Genomic DNA, 21,993 nt, shown 5'->3' with positions numbered 1-21,993 from the left:
TTTGCAACAAAAGATGCATATTTTGCACTGACGCTAGATAAGCCGTTGACACCACTCACTAATTCACTATACATCAATATAACAATCCATTATACATATGAAAAACATAAAATGAAATCTGAGATTAAGCATAATATTTCCAGAAATTAACAAATGTGGTGATAACATCTGATGATTGTTCAAGGTTTACTACGACATGAAATGAAAAGTCAGGCAGTGAAATCCTTGTCGTAATATTTGTCTTCCGGATAATACAAAGCAGTCACGCTATTGCCTCCAAATTTCCGGCCACTAAGTGCGGATTTCGCCTTCATACAACCAGTAGTATCAGAGTACTCCAAGAATACCTGTCATGGGTTTCATCAAGAATCTCCAGAATATGTAAACTGACAAGATAAAATGAACAATTGGCTTTATTCATGCCAACTTCATAATGCTTTTCCTATATCTAGCTTTAGGATCCCTGGAGCTTTGAGTGCAATTGTATGAAATTTTTAGCACTCAGCTTACAGAAAATATTGCCACTCAAATTACCAAAGCCGATACTTGGTGATTGTACTGAACACAGACCCTTTTAAATCTGGTGTCTGCTGTTATGGCAAAATGTTGATATGCACATCAGGGACTGGGTCTCATTGTGTTGTGGGGTCAAATTAAAGAAAAAAATTAGTTGAAGAAAAGTAAAAGAACAACACTATGCGCTATAAAAAAACTTAAGATTCTCCAAACTACGAAATATTTACTTCAACAAACTAGTTATAGGGCTCATCCACTAGTCTTTATTTAGAGAGAGTGTGAGAGTGAAAACATTAGCATCCCATTCTCCAGTATCCTTTAACTATGCTTTTTGTTAGTTAAATTGAAATCAGTATATTTCACTCAACAAGAAGGTAGGAGAAGTTGTACCTTTCCAACACCGTTGCTAGGAGCGGAATCTGGAACAGGACGAGGAATGACAACTTCAATCAACTCCCCTGAAATTTCAGAAGACGGTATTTCCACATTACCACAGGTAGAATGTCAAATGAAGAATGAGGACCACAAGGGCAATATAACTATATAAGATAGCAGATTTAGATGCATATAAGTCAATATTTCTATACACAGATGCATATCTTGGACACAGAAAGTTCCAGGGTGGTACTACAACAACCAATCCCCATGATATCAGTGTTCCATTTCCTATTTTCTTAGAAAAATTCTGGTAAACAATGTATAGTTCATAATCTCAATAAAACTAAACATTGCAGAGTATAGATGTATCAGAAACTAGTCGTATTCATTAACCTTACAGGTGATGGAAACTGCATGGATTTATAAATTGTTTCATTTAGTCTTTCAAAATCACTTAATTGTACTAGCAAGTTGCAACATATCTCCACGATCTTAGAGAGTTCCACTAACTGATACTGAAGTTAAACAACAATTCTACATTTACAGTAGTCTTCTAGGGGGCATAAGGCTCCATCTTTTCATAAGCGAAATAAACTAACAGAGAGAGAAATAGCATGATATAGCTGAGAATTATATATTATATACCAAATTTCTGGCATTCGTCTCTCATATCTTCAAGAATTTCTTCATACTCTCCGTCATCCATCAATTCATCAGTAGTAACAACCTCGATTATTCCAAAGAGAGTTAGACCTAACAGCTTCAAACAAATGGCATAAAGAGGAGCAAGACAGAAATACCTCAGTCAAGCACAAAACTTTTGTTGGAATTTCCACACTTGTAGGGGGCTGTCCACTGGGAATATTTAAAGCTCCAGCTTCAGCTGCTGAAACCATTTTCTTGAATCCAAAGCATCAATTTGTCAAACATCCAAAAGTAAGCTCAAAATGGGACTAATTTAACATTATGAATGAATCAGAAGTAGTTAAGACTTTAATAGACCTCAACCTGCACTGCTATATGTTGCTGTGCCTGAGCTAATACATACTCCTGTTCCGGTTTTAACTGCCCACTGTAGATTATGGCAATGGATTAAGTCAGAGTCTTGCCTTTAACATCATCATGAGAGAGAAGCTAGATATTACGTCCACCGTTAATGATATGCTCTATCATAAAACCATATGAATTGATCATAAAAAGGATCTTCTAATGTAAATTTTTGTTTGTTTTCATCTCTCTCCCCACTCCCCCAACATGCAAACATGATCCAACATAAACTATTCCCAGTTCCGACAACAGATATTGATAAGTGTTGCAAACAAAAACTAGTACACTTTTCGCTTCCAGTACCAGCCAAATGAAGAGAAGTTCAATGTAGTTGAAAAATACAAAATCCAGAAAACAAGCACATGATCACAAACTATAATAAATGGAAACAACACAAAACAGAACAGGAGTAATGCGACGGCGAAGTAGCCACTGATGGTAATTATAAAAAAGGGGGCATGTATGCCAAGAAAATTCACCTAACAGTAGCACGTCTAACAGTAAGTGTTTTATCACCCACTTTTAGACCATTCAAAGCAGCACAAGCAACATCTGTGACAGATGGATCCTAAATCGAACAAAGGCAACAGTTAGATAATCAATCAGCGCATACTAGCAATTATTATGGGCAAGAAAGGGGATTCATATTGAATGTCTTATGAGTCGCAGATTCAAAGTATGTACAGTTACATAATCAAGAAACTGGACATATAATAACATAAGTATGACAAGGACAATCACAATTGAGAAAATGCAAATGCAATTCCCATAAAATAAGTCCACAACAAAATTCAACTTCAAAAGCTGAATAGGCTTTCTAGAAACAGCTGGGTACACCTGGTAGAAGCAGAAACCATATCCTTTAGAGTTTCCAGTATCTCTATCTTTGACAAGATCAAATCCACGCAGAGGTCTGCAGTTGATATATTAGAAAGCTGTGAGATAAGATAAGATGCTAAATAGAAAACTAACTGTTCACTAAATCATACAAGTCAATCATTCATTGTTGTCATTCAAACAAACAAATTGTGGAGTAACATACCCAAAACTCTCTAACAACTCTTTCATTTGAGCTTCTGAGAAATAGTATGGCACCCCGCCAATAAATATGCGATCAGCTCCATCAGATTCACCATGCATGCTATCAATAAAACACTAGTGAGAAGAAATAATTACGAAATAATTATTAAGGATTGTCAACGATGAGTAACAAGCTAAGATGGACAGAACAAGACTATCGAAGTAACAAGCAATTGTTTAACAAGTAAAATTCCTTCTAAGCAGAGGTTAAGAGTGCAATTAGCTATCACTAAGGTGCATTACTCCACACAACTATGACCAGTAATATGGCAGGAGCACACTGCTACAAAGAGGCTGGTTCATAGTTAAAATAGAAGCTTTCATTTTAATTTTCATATATATCTGCCAGTATCAAGGTTAGCTCAGCAGTCAGCATCAACTCAACAGAGTTAATAAGCTGCAAACACAAACACGATGAACTGCTAAGTGGAAAAAAAAAAGAAAAAGAGCCAGGTAGCCACTCACCCAGGTGTCAGTCCAGCTGCAGCTAAATTGAGATAAGGACCAGGTTGACTAGGACCAAGTGGTGCTGCAAGAGATGGATTGTAATCTGTAGGTCTGCGAACTCTCACAGAAACACCCTAGTAACAAGCAAGGGGAACAGTGAGAGAGAGAAATAGCTGGAACAGAGATATCCATTGAAGTAATATACTCCCTCCGTCTCCCAAAAATAGAAACTTCTTAAACAGCACGGGTTTTAATGCAAAATTGGTAAAGTAAGAGAGAGATAGAAAGAAAAGAATGTTAGTGCAAAATGAGTCCCGCCTCATTAGAGAGAAAGAAACTACCAAAAATAGAAAGTTTCTATTTTTAGGGGACGGGCCAAAGAGGAAAGAGTTTCTATTTTTAGGGGATGGAGGGAGTATTAAGATTAGGAAGTATAACTGTGACAGTTACAGGTCATATCGGACAATGCAAGACAAATAATGATCAACCATCAATTAGATAGAGAAAACTAACAGGTGTAAATCTTGACCTGCTGAGAAAATAGTGGGAAGCATATTTTACACTGTTTTTACATGTACACTAGTGAAAAGTTCTGCAAGTTTTAGGTGCAAGCGCTGAAGCGCGTATTTCAATTATTGGCTAGCACAAAATTACTAAAATTTACATTCAGAGCATATGTCAAATTATCAATTAAGTAAAGTGAGAGGGGAGGAATAGGCAGAGAAATTTCTTGCTAGCTGAGAACAAAAATCAAGCTCATTTATAGCTTCATTATTATGTTGGTTGATTGTAAGAAAGTGCAGGGAACTGCAGCATTCAAGCGCCTCAAAATTTCTATCCGTTCTTAAAAACTTAAAAGTGAAAAAAACTCATTATGTCTCACTGAGAAAGTTATACAATTGAGTTTTAGAAATGTAGAAGTGATCAAAAGCAATTGAAAACAACATGAGAGAGGAGAGTTCAGCATACCTCGAAAATAATTCCATCAAGTGCCATTGCATTACTGGCCTCTTCTACAGTTCTCATCTCCACAAATGCAAATTTCTTTTCGTGATTAATGTAAACATTGACAACCGCATCACCTTAAATTCACAATCATGCTTAGTGTAATAGGATGAAAAGCTTAAAATGTATTGACATTATGTCTTAAACTTCAAAAGACCACAGACCAGGACCGGCAATGTTTCCCCCAATTGCATTCATAACATGGCTGAAAAATGTTGAGATAGTCTGCATAAAGTGAAGCAAATCAGTAACAAACTCAACTGAAGAGTCACAAAATGATGTACACTAACACGTGTTGAACAAGCAAAGTGAGAGTAACTAACACCAAAATATTCATGGGGCACTTTTCTAGATTTTGTAGAATTTCCCATTATAGTATGCAGTATGCTATTAGATGGAACATAAAGGAGAAATAAAAAAGTAATATAATTTTCCAAATATGCAGCTGTATGGAATTGGAACACGTGTACCTGCTCATTAGACAAAGGTGGAAGGCCACCAACATACACTCTACGTGCATGCCTTGTAGCCTATAATACGTGAAATGCCATAAAAAAAGTTAGCTGTGTCTAGAGGACATGAGAATGCGAGAATATATCAAGCACCACCAAGTTACCTGCTGAGTCATAACTTGAATTGGGAACAATCCTAACTGATTAACCAAATAAAACACAGAAATGTTCAACACTTGATATAAACATTATAAAGAAATGATAGCACAAGTATTATGATATCAATCACCACCATCCAATGATCCAACATACCTGAGATGTATCAGAAGTAAGCATGTTTGGCAACATTCCCGGAATCGCTTGAGAAGCCATGGACACTCCAGCAACATGCTCTGTATTGTTAGAGATAATCAGTGGATGATCCAGACATTGATGGTAGGGTGGGCATAATATATAATATTTTCAACGAAATATTATCATATATAATAAGAAAAGTGATCATCTTGAGTCTTGAAAGAAGAACGTGATGAGATCTCATTTCAAAACAATATAATCTATATAAGTTGTTCTTATTTGATGTAAATGTTTTAAAAGAAATCATCTCATGTATTAGTACCACGTTACTTTGCATGTTCCATTGCTACAAAATGTGTGTTCAATTATTTCCATAGAAATGGAGAATTGGTTAGCATAATGTAAAACAATTATGCTCGAACTTTTCCTTATGCTACAAAATAAGAGCAATTTAACTAATATTAGGAAATTTAGTAGATATACAGCTAGCAACATTCTCTCAACTTGATCTTATTCTAATTAATGAATGAAGAAAGAACAGCAGTGCATAAATTGGAGCAGACAGAAGTCAGCAGAGCCACTGTAATGCATGGTGCACTGATTTTCAGTCAGACAGGGAAAATAGGGGATTTACTCTTGCCATTATAGATTGAGGATGAGTGGAGAACTTTTGGTTGATTGAATATTGGTAGGGGAAAAAATATTCAGACTTTGGAGCAACAAATTACGTATTGTATTTGAAAAAAGGAGGGGTGGGGGGGGGGAGGGAACTTGCATGTCTCTAACCTACTACAGCGGACATGTATCTGTCCATGAAGATAATTGATAAATGATATCAACCACAATGATTATGCAAATATAAATATCTGCACACATTAAGTTTGGCTTTGTGGATCTAAGCCTGAAGATTTACAAAGATATTTGTATACAAAAAAATTTCGCTGTCAACGTTGTATACAGAAATTTTCCAAATAATATAATGTATTATTGTGATCAAATGCATTAATTTTATACTTTTTTGTTATTATGAGTTTCACTCTCTTTGAACCGTGAATCGTATTCAGTTTTCTACTTTAATTTGAAGGGTGGTAATATTTATCACAAACATGCATGTGTATTGAATTGTTTTTTATTTCCAATTTACTGAATTCATATTTTTTGTTCCATACTTAAGTGTTGTTATGTAGATCTATCAATAGTATCATTTTTAAAGTAAAATTATTCATCTCAAATAATTAATTCATAAATGAAAATTTGAAAAAAAAAACAAATAAATCTCCGTGCATCGCACGGGTGTAACATTGGTAGTGATTAAAAGATCAGCTAATCAAAAGTGGAGAGAAAGCCTATTCTTACCCAGGTCTGTGTACCATTCAGATTCTATAATATGAAATAATATTCACCACAGCATCTGCCGTACAGTTCAAGTCTACCAAATAACAACAGTTGCAGTTGAAGATGAAAAGACCCTGCTACTGGAGCATCGATTCCTTGGTGGCATATATTCTACATCCCTCACACCCATGAGAAGCATAGCGCAATTTTTCCTTCTTAACGTAATGGTGACAATTCATAAACAAGAAACCACACACAACAGCCAACAACATAATGATGGTTTTAGTACATACTCAAGGATCAGTGAAATAAATGGAAAACTAGAATACATGCATTCCACAAATTAAAACAAAAACATAAACAATTCAAACCAAGACTGGTATTAGCAAGGCATTAGAGAACATGTATACAAGCTAACCTGAAGGACTTGGCAAAGCACCATTAGCAGGAGGAGCCACATCAAAGCCACTTGTTCGCTTGCTGTTAGATAAAATAAAATTGATGAATTGCTTGAAAAATTACAGAGATGAACAAGAGAAACTTGATTTTTCAGCATGATTTTGGGGGTTAAACATCAATAATATCCATCAAATATTGAAGCAAAGAGAAATTTATTTCTAACAACAGTGGCCAATGTGAAGAATATCAACAGTCCAGCTGATAAAGTAAAGCTAAGGAACGGGGAAATATAACAGTATTAACAGGACTATAAAAACTATGCGGAGAACCATGGCACGTATTTGACGGGAGCATTATCGTTTTCACATTGTCCACATGGCAGACACAACATGGACAAACTACAGCCTGATAGGCAAAACATAAACATCACAGAATAGAATATAGGGTGAATGTAGAACTTCAAGATATATGGGGAAAAAAAAACAGTAGAATATTTAAAACATAGATTACCTGTGAGATTTATCATCTAATTGGTTGGGTGACCTCTGCCTTTGTTGTTTTTCTCCATCCCCACCATGCTTATAGTATCTGTGCATTCATACAACATAGCATAAGAACATGATAATCAATTGCGGAAAGGAGAAAAAGTCAAGATTGAATAGTGGAGTGTCGTGTTTACTGATGTTGCTACAAATATAACACTAAGTTCCAAACGAAAACTAAATCCATCACTACCAGGACCTGCTAGATTCCTTATGTCGCCTATCTCCATAATCCTCATTTCTACTTCTTCCCCCATAAGATCTCGCAGATCTCTGCCCATCTTCCTTAGGGTATCGATCTCTCGACTCCCCATCCCGATTCCAGTCTGTTCTCTTGAATCCCTTGTCGTCTGAACCGTGATCTTTGTGCTACAAGACAGAAAATTTGAGTTGCTTACTTGATACAGCATACATATTGCTAAATCCTCAAGGAGAATGGAACGTTAAAGTAGGCATATGTACGCATAGTTGTATGATAACCGGACGGGACCAACCATCAGAAAGATAAGAACTAATAAAGGTATGAAATCTTGTACTATTAATTTCAAACATCCAAAACCAACTAATGAAGCTACACTTGTCCATAAAATCAGTATGAAAAATAAAAGTGTTGTCTATATCACAAGTGCATAAACGATGTTTTGAGCTCAATCGCCTCATATTTTATAAAAGCCACTAAACTGTATATTATCATTCATTTGTATCTGCCAGAATTGTTCTTTCCCAGCTACATCAACAACGTGATTCACTTGGCAAGTATGGAGCTGAAATGAATGATATCGACAGAAAACATTTTTGGTCGCTTTTCTAACAAATTAAGCACTAACGGAGAACACCACGTTTCTAAAACGAAAACATTGACACTTTGACAGACGTCAAACTAATCCAAATTTGATATTTCCGAAAACAAATTTCATACTCTTCTAGCTCATACAATACAGAGCAATTGCGGGAGATTGTATAGTTACAAAATTCATATAAATAAAAATGCACCGATTTCTGGCGATAGAAAAAATCAAAACTAAATGGTGGAGTATAACACAGTAGTACACCTTGTGATGATGGGAACGCCGATCTCTGGACGAATCATCATAAGGCAACGATCTCCTGCGATCGTCTTCTCTACTGTGACGAGGCATCTCTGAACCCTAATTCCCAATCTAATTGAAAAGATCGAATATACACTCGTAAATTATCGCGTGTTCTGATTAATAAACTCCTTTCTAGTTACCTTACGGATAACTAGATTGGAAAATATAACGTCCAACACATCTTAAATAATACGGAGTACTATACTAGTAGTATACTATACTATATTATTATTATTATTATTATTATTTTACTAATCCTAATTAAGTAATAGTAGTATTAACTTTAATTAGACTATCCACACATCTGGATTTAAGGATTTGCTCGGTTTGCATGGCGTAAAGCCAATTATACTCTATATCACACGTACGCTTGCAAATTCTCATGTTATAGATTTCATTTTTTGATGGGTAATCAATCGGCTAAGTATGCACTAATTAATTCATTTGATTATAGAAGTTCGGATTCCAGTTGAAAGCTGTGTAAGTGGGAACTTATTTCCACTCTCTCTCGCGTCACTCTCTTTTCTCTTACTGCTACTGGTAGTATATAAACATCAAATTAATATAGTGACTACAAAACAATCAAATTTAATAAATTGTCAACTCTTATGATATTTTGCAATTCAGACCTATGGAACATGATTTTTTAAAGTTTAGACCTATAAAAATGCAAATCTTATTGTGTAGCGACTAAATATAAATTTGACTCTTTTTAATCAATTTCGTATCTCCACTTTTTTGAATGTGCACAAAGAAACGCTTCAATGATGAAATATATATAATGAAAATAGTGGAGTATACAATAATATGAATGAAGCTCCACGTGCCCTCTTCTTCTCTCATAGCTTTGTCTGCAATTGCACCGAAGAAGTGAGAAGGGAACTCTAAGACAAAATTCTATCAAATTTATGCACACCGATTTACTAGTTCCTCAATCAATCAAACTTTCTAGAGCTACCACCGATAAATATATCTCGGAAATTACTCTTGTGCATTTCGGCTCTGATTTCTATTTTTGTGGAATTTTGAGTGGCGATCATCGATACTGATATCGGCGGAGAAATTGTTGGGATTGGAAATGATGCATGTGAGCGGCGGAGCTTCAGTGCGTCGGCGCTCGTTTAGGGATTCGATCAAACTGCTCGAAGCTGATATCCAGCATGCTAATACTCTGTCAGTTGTTTCTTTTTCCCAATTTTTATTGCGTGATTTTTGTTTTTCGACCGCTCTATTTAGTTTCACGTAGGAGTATAATTTTTGCTTTACTTGCTTTAGTTATTTGAGGTATTTGTGATTTTTATGATAGAATTAGGACTTGGGAGTGATCTGGAATATTGTTGTTTATGCCTTCATTCTGTTTGGAATTAGTGAATATTGACTGGTTTTCAGCGTATATCGTGTGTAATGCGTTACAACAGCTAAGATTCAGAATATTTCAAAATCTAAACGCATTATGTGATAGCTGAGGTGAGTAACTACTGGGGTTTGTAGTTACTCATTGGCCTTTTGTGTTGATAGGGGTGATTTTTGGTGGTTCTGGTTATAGAAACTCTTGTTTTGCCTATTGATTTGGATATTCTTTGTGATTTTAGTGGATAAGCATTTGTTGTAACATTTCATGTTTAAACAAAACTATTTTATAGCCGTTCCTTGGAAGTTGGAACGGCTGTAGACTCTCTGTTTGAACGTCTCTGCACACATATGCAACAAAAGCTTGCCCGTAATATTAAACTAATCTAGTTATGGATGTGCTTCTTATGAAATTATTGAGTGAATCAATTTGTTAGATTATAGAGCTGGATCTGATGGGGTTCTTGGGGCCATTGATGGTGTGGTTAAGAGTAGAAGTACTTCGATATATTTACATGGAATTTGATTATTTTCCACCTGTGATTCCAGAGCATCGGATTTTCCACGTGAGTATGACGGTGCATGCTTGCAGATGAGAATGTCGTACAGCCCTGCAGCGCATTTCTTTCTTTTTCTAGTACAATGGAGTGACTGCCGTCTTGCTGGCGCTCTTGGATTGTTGAGAATCCTGATTTACAAGGTCAGTTATTGTGATTCCTGTAATGATCATTACATGAATGGAATTCAATCCTCAGTGCTTCTTCTGCTTGATGCACATCATCCCCGATTATTTCGCCCAGTTGGTGATGAAATCATGGTATATAGGTGTATGTTGATGGCGCCAGCACTATGTCTACCCACGAGAGAAAAGCTAGCATTAGGGAATTCTATGGTAAGCTTCATGGTCTGATGCTGATTACAGTTCTTACCTATGAGACTTGTAGTTGATGGTGGTATCTTGTATCCAGCTGTTATTTATCCCTCTTTACTTCAACTTCAGAGCGGTGTTACTGATTCAGAAGATGAGAGGCAGAAAGCTGTATGGATGGAGAGATACAGGAGACGAGATGAGGAAAAGCATGAGCATTGCTCAGAAGTAAATCTTCAAGGGGAGGAAGAATGTGGGATTTGCATGGAGATGAAAAGTAAAGTACTTTTGCCAAACTGTAACCATGAGATGTGCCTCAAGTGCTACAGAGAATGGTACTCTCTCTCTCTCTCTCTCTCTCTCTCATGTATCTAGATGTTGATAAGTATATTGCTACAATGTTTGCCTTTGATTACAGATCTGTAAGAAAATACTATTAGGAGTAGCATGCTTCTTTCCACCATCTATTGAGAATTTCACGTTCTGCTCGGTTTCTAAACAACTAGCACTGTTTTTTGTTACAATTTCTTGTTGTGTGTCTTCCGATCTCTCCAGCCCTCGATGCACTTTTTAATCAGTTGTGTCATACTATCTAACACATGATAAAGGAAATTAATAATTAGGATCTTCTGCATGTCATCTAAATGCTGAAGGGTGCAGTACCGTTGGTCCTTTCTCTAGACAAACGTTGTTGTAAGCTTATTGGTGCACCACTAGTCCACTACTGCTTGATAGAGTGAATTTCTTGATTTTCACTTATGTGGGATTTTAAGCATTACTGTTTAACATTAGATTATGATTTCAAAAGATTCTTGTATGCTAGTTTACAATGGTTTTAATTGCATTGCAGGCGTTCAAGATCACAGTCATGCCCATTTTGCCGTGATAGCCTAAAGAGGGTAAACTCGGGTGATCTGTGGATCTTTCTGAATGGAAGGGATGTAATAGACATGTCAGCTATTACAAGTGAGAATTTGAAGAGGTTGTTCACTTATGTAGATAAATTGCCTCTGATCATCCCTGATACACTATTCAACGCTTACAACAAACATATAAGGTGATTAACTGGCTTGCTATTTGAGGCTGGATACAGTTCAAGTATTCTGATGCTTAACCATTGTTATGCGATGATTGCTCATGTATACAGCTCGATTTGGAAGCTTAAGTGGTTCATCATACTACTGGTAATGGACCCAACCTTGCTTTATGTGAGAATTGGAGAAAGAAAATGTGAATGATTGTATCCATTTCATGTATCAATAACTAGTGAATGCTTCTAGGTTGGACTTTCTGAATGCATCTTTAGGCAGGACTCGTCTTACTCGTATTAGTCCACAACTCTTCTTATTCTTGTCTACTTATGTTTGCGAAAATAAATTAGTGTTTTAGGTCAATCTTGGTTGACAGATGTGTCATTGCAGTTTGATTCGTGTATCGAAGCACTGCATACGTAGTTGTTTCTTTCAGAGATATTGTCTATAATTTTCTTTTTGTTTGTTACCTTCTTTCCTGTCTAATTATTTCTTGTTTGTGGGTGTTCACAACTGGCCTTTTACCCACTTATAAGAAATGTAATATTTTGGTCTGGGTTGATTACATTTTATGACATGCTTTTTTGGGTCAAATTGCAAAATTGATCTAATTTTAAAATATGCCAACTATAACGGTAACGACAATTATAATAGTACTACCACTTTATATTGTAACTAGTATTATCAATTATAATAGTACTAACATTTTATATTGTAACTAGTATTATCGTCCGTGCTATGCACGGCTCCTATAATTTTCATGTAATAATCACATATTTATAATAAGTCGATGGAAAGAACTGATATCATTGAGTAAGTTGAAAAATAAAAAGTATATACAATAACATTTTATTAGATAAATAACATAATATTATAATTAAATATAAATTTTAAAAAAATCCATAGATTAGTACACCTTAAAGTATTAGCAATCATACTTTAATCAATACAAATTTGATCACAGCTTATAATATTCAACTAAACAAAATTTCATAAGTGAAGAACGAAAGATAGTATTTTAAAAATAGTAATCCAATATGAGTAAGCGATTGGTCTTGATTTTTGTTATTGTTAATTGAGTTATCTCACCCGTACCCCCGGCGACAACCACCTCCAATCACGCTAACTCCTCCAGCCCACAACATCAGAGTCACGGCTCCACAACCTTTTCATGACTCTCCACAACCTTTTCATTGGTTGTGGATACCCTAAAAATATTTTTAGAATAAAACTTAATGTCCATTAATCCAAACCATATTTCAAATAATGATTTTTAAAATATCATTGTTATCCATAATAACAACACCAAAATAATTTATATTACATGACTATTATTTGGAAATGATATAACCACATTCAAATTAAGAATTTCTTTTCACGCTACTTATTCCAAATATATTATGTTTACGTATGTTATTTGTCAGTGATAATATAATCAACCAAGATGTTATTATTTTGTTGTTTTGATCGTGTTTTTATCCATTTTCTTCACATATTATACAATGTATTATTTTATAAATATTATTATTACTACTTTATTTTTACTTCAAATATAATAAAACTTAAAAATAAATTCATGTTAAGAAACTATACTACTAATCAATAACTTGAGATCTCGACTTCTCAAGTTAGAAAATTTGGATCACCTAATAATCACATCTTAGTTGACTACTTTTTTTACTGTTTAATTTTAGATCATAGCATAACTTGACATGCATAGCCAAATACTACATCCATTATTAATGTTGAAAAAAAGATAAATTTCTTATTTGTTGCCATATATATACAAAAGTAAACTACTTATTAATTACAATATCGATATCATATTATACATCTTGTTTGTTTTGAATAATGTGACAATTTGCACCACTCTTTATATCATAAGAAGTCATACAGACTTTATAAGTTAAGATTAATTTTAAATATATATAATTTCATCTAATTCCATAATTTATACTATTAACTTAGTGAATTTAGCTTGTGAATTTATGCGGAAAAGAAGCTTGCAATAAATGCATATTATTTCAATTTTGACCCAAACCGAAGACAAATTAAATTCTCTAGTAGAATTCCATTTTGACACAAATAGAAGGCAAAAACAATATGGAGTAGTACTACGGAGTATATAAATTAATTACTTAGTTTAAAAAGGATTTAACTTTAAAAATACTATATATTATAAAAGTTCTAATAAATTAATAGTCAAAATTAAAATCTAACTTTTAAGACATAATTATATAGTAACACCCAATTTAGAACTTTATAAACAAAATAATATCGTAGTATACTCAATTTTATTTTAGAACTCTATACAGAAATTAGAAATTTATAAGCCACAATAATATTGTACACCCAATTTTAATTTAGAACTCTATACGAAAATTAATTATAGATTTTTTTATTCACAATCTCTCCCTCTCCTCTTCTCTTTATTTGAATCGGCGGAACTCGCCGTCACGCCGCCACGCCCACTGCCCTTCCTCGCCGCTCATCCACCGCTCTTCCTCGCCATCGCCTTCCACCTTCCCTTGCCGGTCCTCCATCGCGCTGTCAAAATAGTTTCCTTTCACCCTGCTTCATCTGCCATCGGGAACACAACGCCCCAAATTATGTTTGGAAGAGGGCAAATCAAGAGAAAAAACTTCAAGCCTATGGTGAAATCAGCCGTTGGGTTGTTATGGGAGACCAAGACTGGTAATGGAGAGACCGCCCCACAACCCCTCTTCAAACTCCCAACTCCCAACCTGCGATGGTTATGTCACGTGTAGCAATATGAGATTATCTTGTTTTGTTTCAATACTTTGTTTCTTATGCTATGGTAATGCGCAAGATTACCTTCATTCTGCCTACCACGCTGCTCTATTGCATTCCCTCGCGGATCCACCGCGTTGCCTCACCGGTCACCCCTCCTTCACCAGCCCCGCTTGTGGCATTTTTCTTGGTTCATCTAATAAAAATTGAGCTTTCTGGTTTTCTTTTTGAATTGTACTTATACAAATTTTTGAATCTTATTGAGAGTCATTGCTTTTACATCTTCCCAATGACTTCTGTTTTCTTGCAAGCAATCTATTTTGACAGATTTCTAAAATGTGCACATGGCTCTAGGCTGTCAGATTCCACTCACCTCAATCTTTTTCATTTCCCGCTTAAACCATCTTGAATGGCATTTCTGCAATCTGCCCCATTAGATAGTTATAGATGGCCAGCCTTAAGAAGAAGAGTTGCATAACAATTGCTGTTACTGGGCTTTTTTAGACCTAACAATGAAACAAGGCCTAAAGCGATATTATGAGACATGACTGAATAATGAGTTAATGCTGTAAGGTCGATGCAACATCATAAAATATGAAACACTATTCTTTTAAATATATTTTGTTGTGAGGTAAACATTTTATCAGAAGATGGAATGCTAATAATGCTATACTAGTTTAGGTAGAGAAAAAACAATAATTTTAAAAAATTAAAAATGTACTGTAATACAATGTTGGACTTGTTTGCGATTTTGGGCTTAAAGAGTTGCCGGCCCATGCACACACATCCTTCAAAGTTTGCACTGATTGTCCAAATGTTTTTCTCAAAACTACTAGTAGTATTATATTCTAGCATTAATTTTTAAAAATGCAGTATCGGTTCAGCAATATTTTAACATATATTTTTGACAATACAGTATGATTATACTGTGACATCATGTATATTGTTTATAAGTATTATCTAACTGTATGACGTAATTGCGTATACACATGGTGGTTAATTCTGAAACCACTTCCCAAAGTTTACACGTACGTAACTATTAAATCGAATATGAAGTCAAAGTAGGTAATCCATAATAGTCAATGAAACTAAAAATTACCCTTTGTAAAAAATTAAATTAATTAAATGTATTCCAAATATTGATTTATTCGACAAAGTTTCGGTGCACTCTCAAAGGTGTAAGTTTATACAAAAATAATGTCATATGGCATTACTATAAAAATATCGCAAATGGTTGCAAATCATACATGGGACAATTTTTTGTCGCGGGTTACACGCTCGTTTTTAATGAATTTATGATTAATTAGCAATCAATTGGTGGTGTGTTATATTACAGTTCACTAATTTTTAATTATGATTTAAGTTCTGAACCAAAGTGTATGCAATTGTAAATTCGTAATCTTTAATCATATTCGATGATAATTCAGTAATTGAAAGAGTGGTCGTTGGCGTGCAAAATCAGAAGGATTTTAATTACGCGCGGACGTGGAGAGAGAAGAAAATTTATGTAAATAACAAGAAAAAAGTGCATATTATAAAACTTTAAAGAGAGGGAGAGTGACCATCATTATCAACCATGATTTTGTAGAATATGCATTTTCAATATTTTTTTATTATTAATTTAATTAAAGATATTGTGCCCTAAAAACGCGGTATCATTCTTTTCTTTTCATCCCGTTTGTTTTGCCACTTGCCACTGCCACCACCGTCCTCGCATCCAAATTTCAGTCTATGGCAGTTACAAATTTGAAACGGTGATAACTAACGACTGTGGGCCCCACTGCTCCTATCCAAATATAGTGGGTCCCTCTCATTAACTACCTAAATTTTCGTTACAAACATGTCTTGATCATAATTCTTATAGAGTAAGTTAAAGACTTAGAATATCTTTGTCGTAATAAGCTTAAATTTCTTACTATACTATTCTATTTCTATTGCAAGTTGCAGATATAATGAGTTCTCACTTCTCAGTCTATCACGTGTGATGAATTTTTGAATTTGATTTATGCGACATCCGTCTGTTTTAACTTTAAAATCAATTTTTTTGTTTAATTTTCTCGATAAATTTAAACCGATGAATTTTGCTAAAAAAAGGAGTGCATCAGTTCATCACCTAGTGATCAAATTTTGAATACAATATGCATTTACACGATATATTCTTTATCATGCATGGTTTGTTTAACAACACCTAATCAAATTGTATTTTTTACATTAGAAATTTTAGTACTGTTTGTTTGGATACCTGATATTAATAGAGAAAATAGAGTAATTAACATTCATCACACATATCAATTTAACGAACAATATTACTCAAAGTTAAGAAAATGAAATGCATATAATTAGTGGGAGTTGCAAAGGTTCAAAATTTTAAGCTAAAACACTGCCCACCGTAATATATATATAAGATCAACATAAATGACATGAATGTCTTCGTTTTTAAAAAATAAAAATATTTGAAATGACATGAATGTTAGTGAATTGTGGAATCTACATTATTACGATGTTTAATTGGCATAAATTGTACGTACTATATAATTGATGTGCATGAGTAATATGTGGTTTAAAAATTTCCTCGAAAAGAAATTTTAGAAAGTTTATATTTTTAAGTAAATAATCAAAATATAAATAGTTTTTATTTTTAAGAAACAAAGATTGTAAACTATAATGGTTTCTTTTATTCATTCTAAGATATATTTAAACCTCATGATATAATTAATACTATTATGAAACTGGACACACTAAATGGTTTTATTTTTATATATTTTTTTCAAAATTGAATTCCATTTCTACGAAGCTTGGCTTTTATAGTTAACCAAACAGACACTTCCAGTTAATTTGACTAAAGAGTAGGTGCCCACTTTTAGCGGTAATCAGAGAAAAAAAGGATCAGATGAGATAATAATAACAAATAAAAAAATAATAATAATAATTGTCGGCAAATTATCTATAGCTACCCTTATCAAATATGTGGACCAGTAATCTTTGTGTAAGTGTGAACAAATTGAAAGCTCGAAAAATTGAAACAAAGAAGTTAGAAGAAACTTCAATATGAGACAAAGTGAAATAAATTCGTTAGCTAGCTTGACTTGACCTTCATGTCACATTGTATGTGTTAGTACTAAAAATTATAAGATCAGTAGTTCTTCGATTATGGAAGTCTTAAGTGACAAAGATTAAGTCAAATTGAATGAATTTTAATATTTAAGTTTAGAGCATCCGCATCGCTGACTTGATGCGGGCTCGGTCTCGTCTCGACGAGACGAGCCAGCATTGAGACAGCGTTGCGAGGCTCGGCTCGTCTCGTCTCGACGAGACGAGACATCTCGTCGCGCGACGCGTGCCGGCGAGGCCGGCCTCGAACTGGTGAGACGATGCGCGCGCCCACGTGGCGCGCGCTGGAGCATTGCGTGACGCCCACTCGCCGGCCCGCGGGTGGGCGTCGGAATTATGGCGTAATAATTTTTTTTATATATATAACTTCAAAAAATTCAAATTTAATAATAATAAAAAAAAATCAAACGGTCGAATTTTTAAATTTTTTTTTCTTTTATTATTCTATAAATATACTCCATACTCCATTCACCATTTTACAAATAAACACTACTCTCATTCCTCTTCCATTTTACACACAAACACTACTCTCAAATTGTTGAAAAAATGTCCGGCGATGGAAACTCCAGCAGTGGCGGCTCCAACAGGCGGCGCTCCGGCGGGTTCGACTTGAACTCGTTCAACGATTGGGCGAGCATGTACAACTGTTTGGGTACTCCCGGTTCGTCGTCGGGCACCCAAGGCTCGACCACCCCGCCGGCGTACCAAACACCACATTTTGATGTGGATGCATACTATCGTCCCTCCCCCCCAGAGGTACGGGCAATCGCCGGGATTATCCCAAATTACGGAGAATTTTTTGGCGCCTGAACGCAGTTTGCCCGACTGGCCAATAGGTGGAGGCTCCGGCTCCAGTAGGATCAGCTCAGGCTCGGCGTCAATGCTGAGGAGGAAGAGGAGGAACAGGAGGAAGCGGAGGCAGAGGTTGTGGCTTGTGGGAGACGACACCCGTCATCCATACAGCCAAGATGAGACGTTGGCTCTGTACGACGCTTAGATCAGCGTCTCGTGCGATCCTGTCTTCAGGAATCAACAAACCCACAAGTGTTTTTGGCTAAAAGTCACCAAAGTTTACAACGCACGAAGGCCGAAGAATACCGTTGCTCGCAACGTGAAGATGCTCCGCAGTCATTGGGACCGATGCGACAGAGATGTCAAAAAATTTTGCGCGATATACAGGGGAGAAGAGGCGAATTATCAGAGCGGAGCCAGTGGAGCCGACATTATGAGAGCGGCGTTGTGGGTCTTCAAAGACGACGTCGGCAAAGATTTCAAGCTTGTCGTGTTTGGTCGCAAGTCCACCACCTTGAAAGGTGGGTTGGCGGTGTCGAGTCGGGCTCGAAACGCACGAAGCGCACGGCGCGTGGCCACTACTTGTCTAGTGATGGCGGCAAAGGCAACACCTCACGTGAGGGCACGCCAACCGATGATGCAGAGGGGTCTTCTTCCGGCGAAGGCGGCTAGAGCGAGGGGGAGATGGAGGGGCCGCGGCGAATCAAGCCAGGCGGGATCGGGCTCGGGCTCGGGCTCCGGCACGGGCATGGGCTCGCACACCCGAATGTCCATGTACCTGGTCGCCATGATGGCGGACCTTTCAAACATGACTCCTGGCCAAGTTTCAGCCCATATGGCCGGAATTGAGTATATGAGAGCTCAACTTGGTATAGGTGCACCGCCGACTTCGGGGGATGATGATTCGCCAGCGGAGTAGCTTTTATAGTTTAATTTAGAGTATTTTAATTATGTATTTTTTTTTATTTTTTAGGATTTTAAATTATGTATTTTTTTTATTTTTTATGCTTTTAAATTGTAATATTTATTTTATCTTAATGAAGTGTGTTTTCATTAATTGAATTTGTTGGAATTAAAAATAAAAAATAAAATTGAATGAATAGTTAAGAGATGGTTAAGAGATGGAGGAATGCAGGTGTTGTCTCTTAGTTAATAGATGAGCTGAAAAGTACAGTGGGGCCCATGAATAGTGAAGAGATGAGACGGTTAAGAGACAGATAAGAGATAGCGTTGCGGATAGCCTTATGCTATATATGCATGCGAATCATTAGTAAACATAACGTTTTGGTTATATGTGAATCAAATATTTTAATTTGTCCATTAGGTTTCATATATGTTTTTTACTCATATTTGGTTTAAATTTCCTTTGTAGACCGAGAATCAAAGTGAAATAGAGTTGGGGCAAAGTTTGGAACAAGAGATGAGAGTTTTTGGTGTGTAATGAGTTACACGCGATACTCGGCTAGGTGATTTTGTCACCACATTCCATTCGACCAGATGTTGTAAATTGATTATGCAAAAACTACCTTTTAATGGGAAAATTTTGGGTGATTTTTTATATTCTTATACCCACGAAATAAGAGAAAAATAAAATTTTGGGGGAAACCATATAATTATGGACGATTTTTTGACATTCTTTCACCCTATGGGTTGACTCAAAAATACTACTCACCCCGTAACCAAAGAAGACTAATTTAACCATTTTGAGCCGTCCACCAAAATTAGACTAATTCAAAATAAAAAGTTTTAAATACTAATAGTGTGGATCCTACAATCCACTAACCTTATTTTCAGTTTTCACCATCTTTTTCTCCTCCTTCTCTTATTTTACTATTTACACTTTAAAATCCATATCATTTATAAATAGGTTATATTTGTGGATGAAGGGAGTATAATTCTACTACATTCTTGTCATAGTAGTTTTAGGAACAATAATTAAATTTGTAATGTTAATTTAATATTACATTAATATAAATACACATCAACATGAGAGTGAGAATATTATGCTTGAGTGATTTGGTCATGGAAAATTGTAAAGTACATTGGTGGCTCACACTGTGGCGGTGGGCGGTTATCAATATCCAATTAATTGGTTCAAGGCTTCGGGACTAGTATAAGGTATGGAATGGAGGTGTTTCGTGTGTGAGGTAAGTTGTAACTCAAGTTATTGAAAAAGTTATCACTGCTTTAAATCTCATATAGAGTGCAGAGTATCATGGATTGTAAAAAAATACAGTACTACTTATAAATGCTTCGGGACAATGATAAAAAATACTACTATACATTATGTACGTAGAAGTTTGCCAAAATATGCATTCAACAATATGGAATAACTAAATTTAAAGAATGTACTTTTACAATATCTTGAGTTATAACTTACCTCACACACAAAACACCTCCATACTTTATGTTAGTCGGTGGTCACTGCCAATCAACCTCCATCATCAATCTAACATAAGTCAAATCCAGATAAAGGAAAAGGCAGAAAATGAATTAAAAATCAACCTAAATCTTAGAGCACTAAATTTGATCATTTAATAATAGGTGGGTTACGTGGTTACGCCAAATTTCAAATAAACCCATTTCATTTAAGTGCTATGGTCCCAAATATTGTTTCAACCAACTCTGTAACGCCACAAAATATGGCGGGTCCATTTCCCAGATTCTATCCTGGATTGGATATACCAATATTTTCCTTTTTCAACCTTGGTATATTATATTTCCTTTTTCAAACCAAAAGTATAGTTTAAAATTTCTCTCTTAATTCTTTGCATATCCGCAGCCAACTATTTCATTCATTCAAACCTCTGAAACAATGCTGTCTAAAAATTATCGAAGATGGTTTGACATGCTTGGTATGATGGAATGGAGCGAGGGTGGAATGGAATGAAGATATGAATGGAATGTCAATTTTCTTGGATTTCCTTTGCATTTTCATCCATTCACTCCTTCATTCCATCAAACCAAGCAAATGAATAGAATGGAAGTAGGAATCACATTCTATTCCACCATTCCAAGAAGCCCCTTAAAGTTTAAACTAGCTGGCCAAGTTTTAATTGAATTACAAGATCATGTAATTCAACATGGCCAAACTACAATTACAAGATCATGGCGCAATTGCAAAATAATTTCAAAGTATAATGATTATTAATTAGAGTATTTGCCGATTTCTTCCAAGGCTATTAATTTTATCAGTAAAATAAACTTATGCGGTGATTAGAAAAAATACGCATCCCATATTACCAGTATAATAAATATACCGCAATTACAAAATATCCTACTATCTTTTTATTACTATTTTCTATTACTAGTACATATCCAGCACAAATGCACTAATACATTTTCTCTGTACGTTTGTATTAACTTTGCCAAATCACCTCGAAAAATTATAGCCAAACCAACTATTGTCACGTTAAAATTAGATTACATGCTAAACAAATGAATTGATCAATAAACGAAACAACTGAAAAACAAAAATCTTACATCTCTTTCTCCATGTGAACA

General features: G+C 35.3%; 2 protein-coding genes across 8 annotated transcripts; one reads left to right on the top strand and one right to left on the bottom strand.

The window, feature by feature from the left end:
- Positions 1–38: 38 nt before the first annotated feature.
- Positions 39–8,739, bottom strand: LOC125196769 (splicing factor U2af large subunit A-like). 4 transcript variants are annotated; one of them, XM_048095387.2, is made up of 18 exons: positions 8,548–8,737; positions 7,695–7,864; positions 7,464–7,541; positions 6,973–7,034; positions 5,238–5,317; positions 5,090–5,125; positions 4,944–5,003; positions 4,638–4,698; positions 4,438–4,550; positions 3,487–3,602; positions 2,984–3,082; positions 2,779–2,854; positions 2,421–2,509; positions 1,897–1,966; positions 1,695–1,793; positions 1,540–1,621; positions 907–974; positions 39–347 (listed from the first exon to the last, which is right to left on the bottom strand). In XM_048095387.2, exons 1-18 carry the CDS (start codon positions 8,632–8,634, stop codon positions 210–212), a joined length of 1,584 nt encoding a protein of 527 aa, XP_047951344.1. In that variant the 5' UTR covers positions 8,635–8,737; the 3' UTR covers positions 39–209. The 4 variants fall into 4 exon arrangements, 2 of the variants coding, with proteins under 2 accessions (XP_047951344.1, XP_047951345.1); XM_048095388.2 differs by having other exon boundaries at positions 1,903–1,966; XR_007171943.2 differs by lacking the exon at positions 1,540–1,621 and having other exon boundaries at positions 267–347; positions 8,548–8,739.
- A 673-nt stretch (positions 8,740–9,412) lies between these two features.
- Positions 9,413–12,306, top strand: LOC125196771 (E3 ubiquitin-protein ligase AIRP2-like). Of its 4 annotated transcripts, XM_089070236.1 has the most exons (7): positions 9,413–9,759; positions 10,486–10,636; positions 10,762–10,828; positions 10,905–11,139; positions 11,655–11,861; positions 11,952–11,988; positions 12,085–12,306. In XM_089070236.1, exons 1-7 carry the CDS (start codon positions 9,665–9,667, stop codon positions 12,133–12,135), a joined length of 843 nt encoding a protein of 280 aa, XP_088926362.1. In that variant the 5' UTR covers positions 9,413–9,664; the 3' UTR covers positions 12,136–12,306. The 4 variants fall into 4 exon arrangements, 3 of the variants coding, with proteins under 3 accessions (XP_088926362.1, XP_047951348.2, XP_088926363.1); XR_016137835.1 differs by having other exon boundaries at positions 9,415–9,759; positions 11,655–11,988; positions 12,085–12,198; XM_048095391.2 differs by having other exon boundaries at positions 9,415–9,759; positions 11,952–12,306.
- Positions 12,307–21,993: the final 9,687 nt, after the last annotated feature.

This window comes from Salvia hispanica, chromosome 4, assembly GCF_029641045.1.
Source record: "Salvia hispanica isolate PSC_SH4W2 chromosome 4, Shi_PSC_v1, whole genome shotgun sequence".
Taxonomy (NCBI): domain Eukaryota; kingdom Viridiplantae; phylum Streptophyta; class Magnoliopsida; order Lamiales; family Lamiaceae; genus Salvia; species Salvia hispanica.
Note: the sequence above shows the minus strand (reverse complement) of the source record. Positions and strands in the feature narration are given on the sequence as shown.

What these genes read in the sequence shown, in the direction of transcription:
- LOC125196769 (XM_048095387.2), bottom strand. Translation starts at nt 8,634, where the DNA reads ATGCCTCGTCACAGTAGAGAAGACGATCGCAGGAGATCGTTGCCTTAT. An exon ending in TTAGATGATAAATCTCACAG is followed by an intron (nt 7,035 to 7,463) that starts GTAATCTATGTT and finishes TTTATCTAACAG; the next exon opens with CAAGCGAACAAGTGGCTTTG. An exon ending in ATATAGCAGTGCAGGTTGAG is followed by an intron (nt 1,794 to 1,896) that starts GTCTATTAAAGT and finishes TTTGGATTCAAG; the next exon opens with AAAATGGTTTCAGCAGCTGA.
- LOC125196771 (XM_048095391.2), top strand. Translation starts at nt 9,665, where the DNA reads ATGATGCATGTGAGCGGCGGAGCTTCAGTGCGTCGGCGCTCGTTTAGG. An exon ending in ATCCAGCATGCTAATACTCT is followed by an intron (nt 9,760 to 10,485) that starts GTCAGTTGTTTC and finishes CTGTGATTCCAG; the next exon opens with AGCATCGGATTTTCCACGTG. An exon ending in TGAGAATCCTGATTTACAAG is followed by an intron (nt 10,637 to 10,761) that starts GTCAGTTATTGT and finishes CATGGTATATAG; the next exon opens with GTGTATGTTGATGGCGCCAG.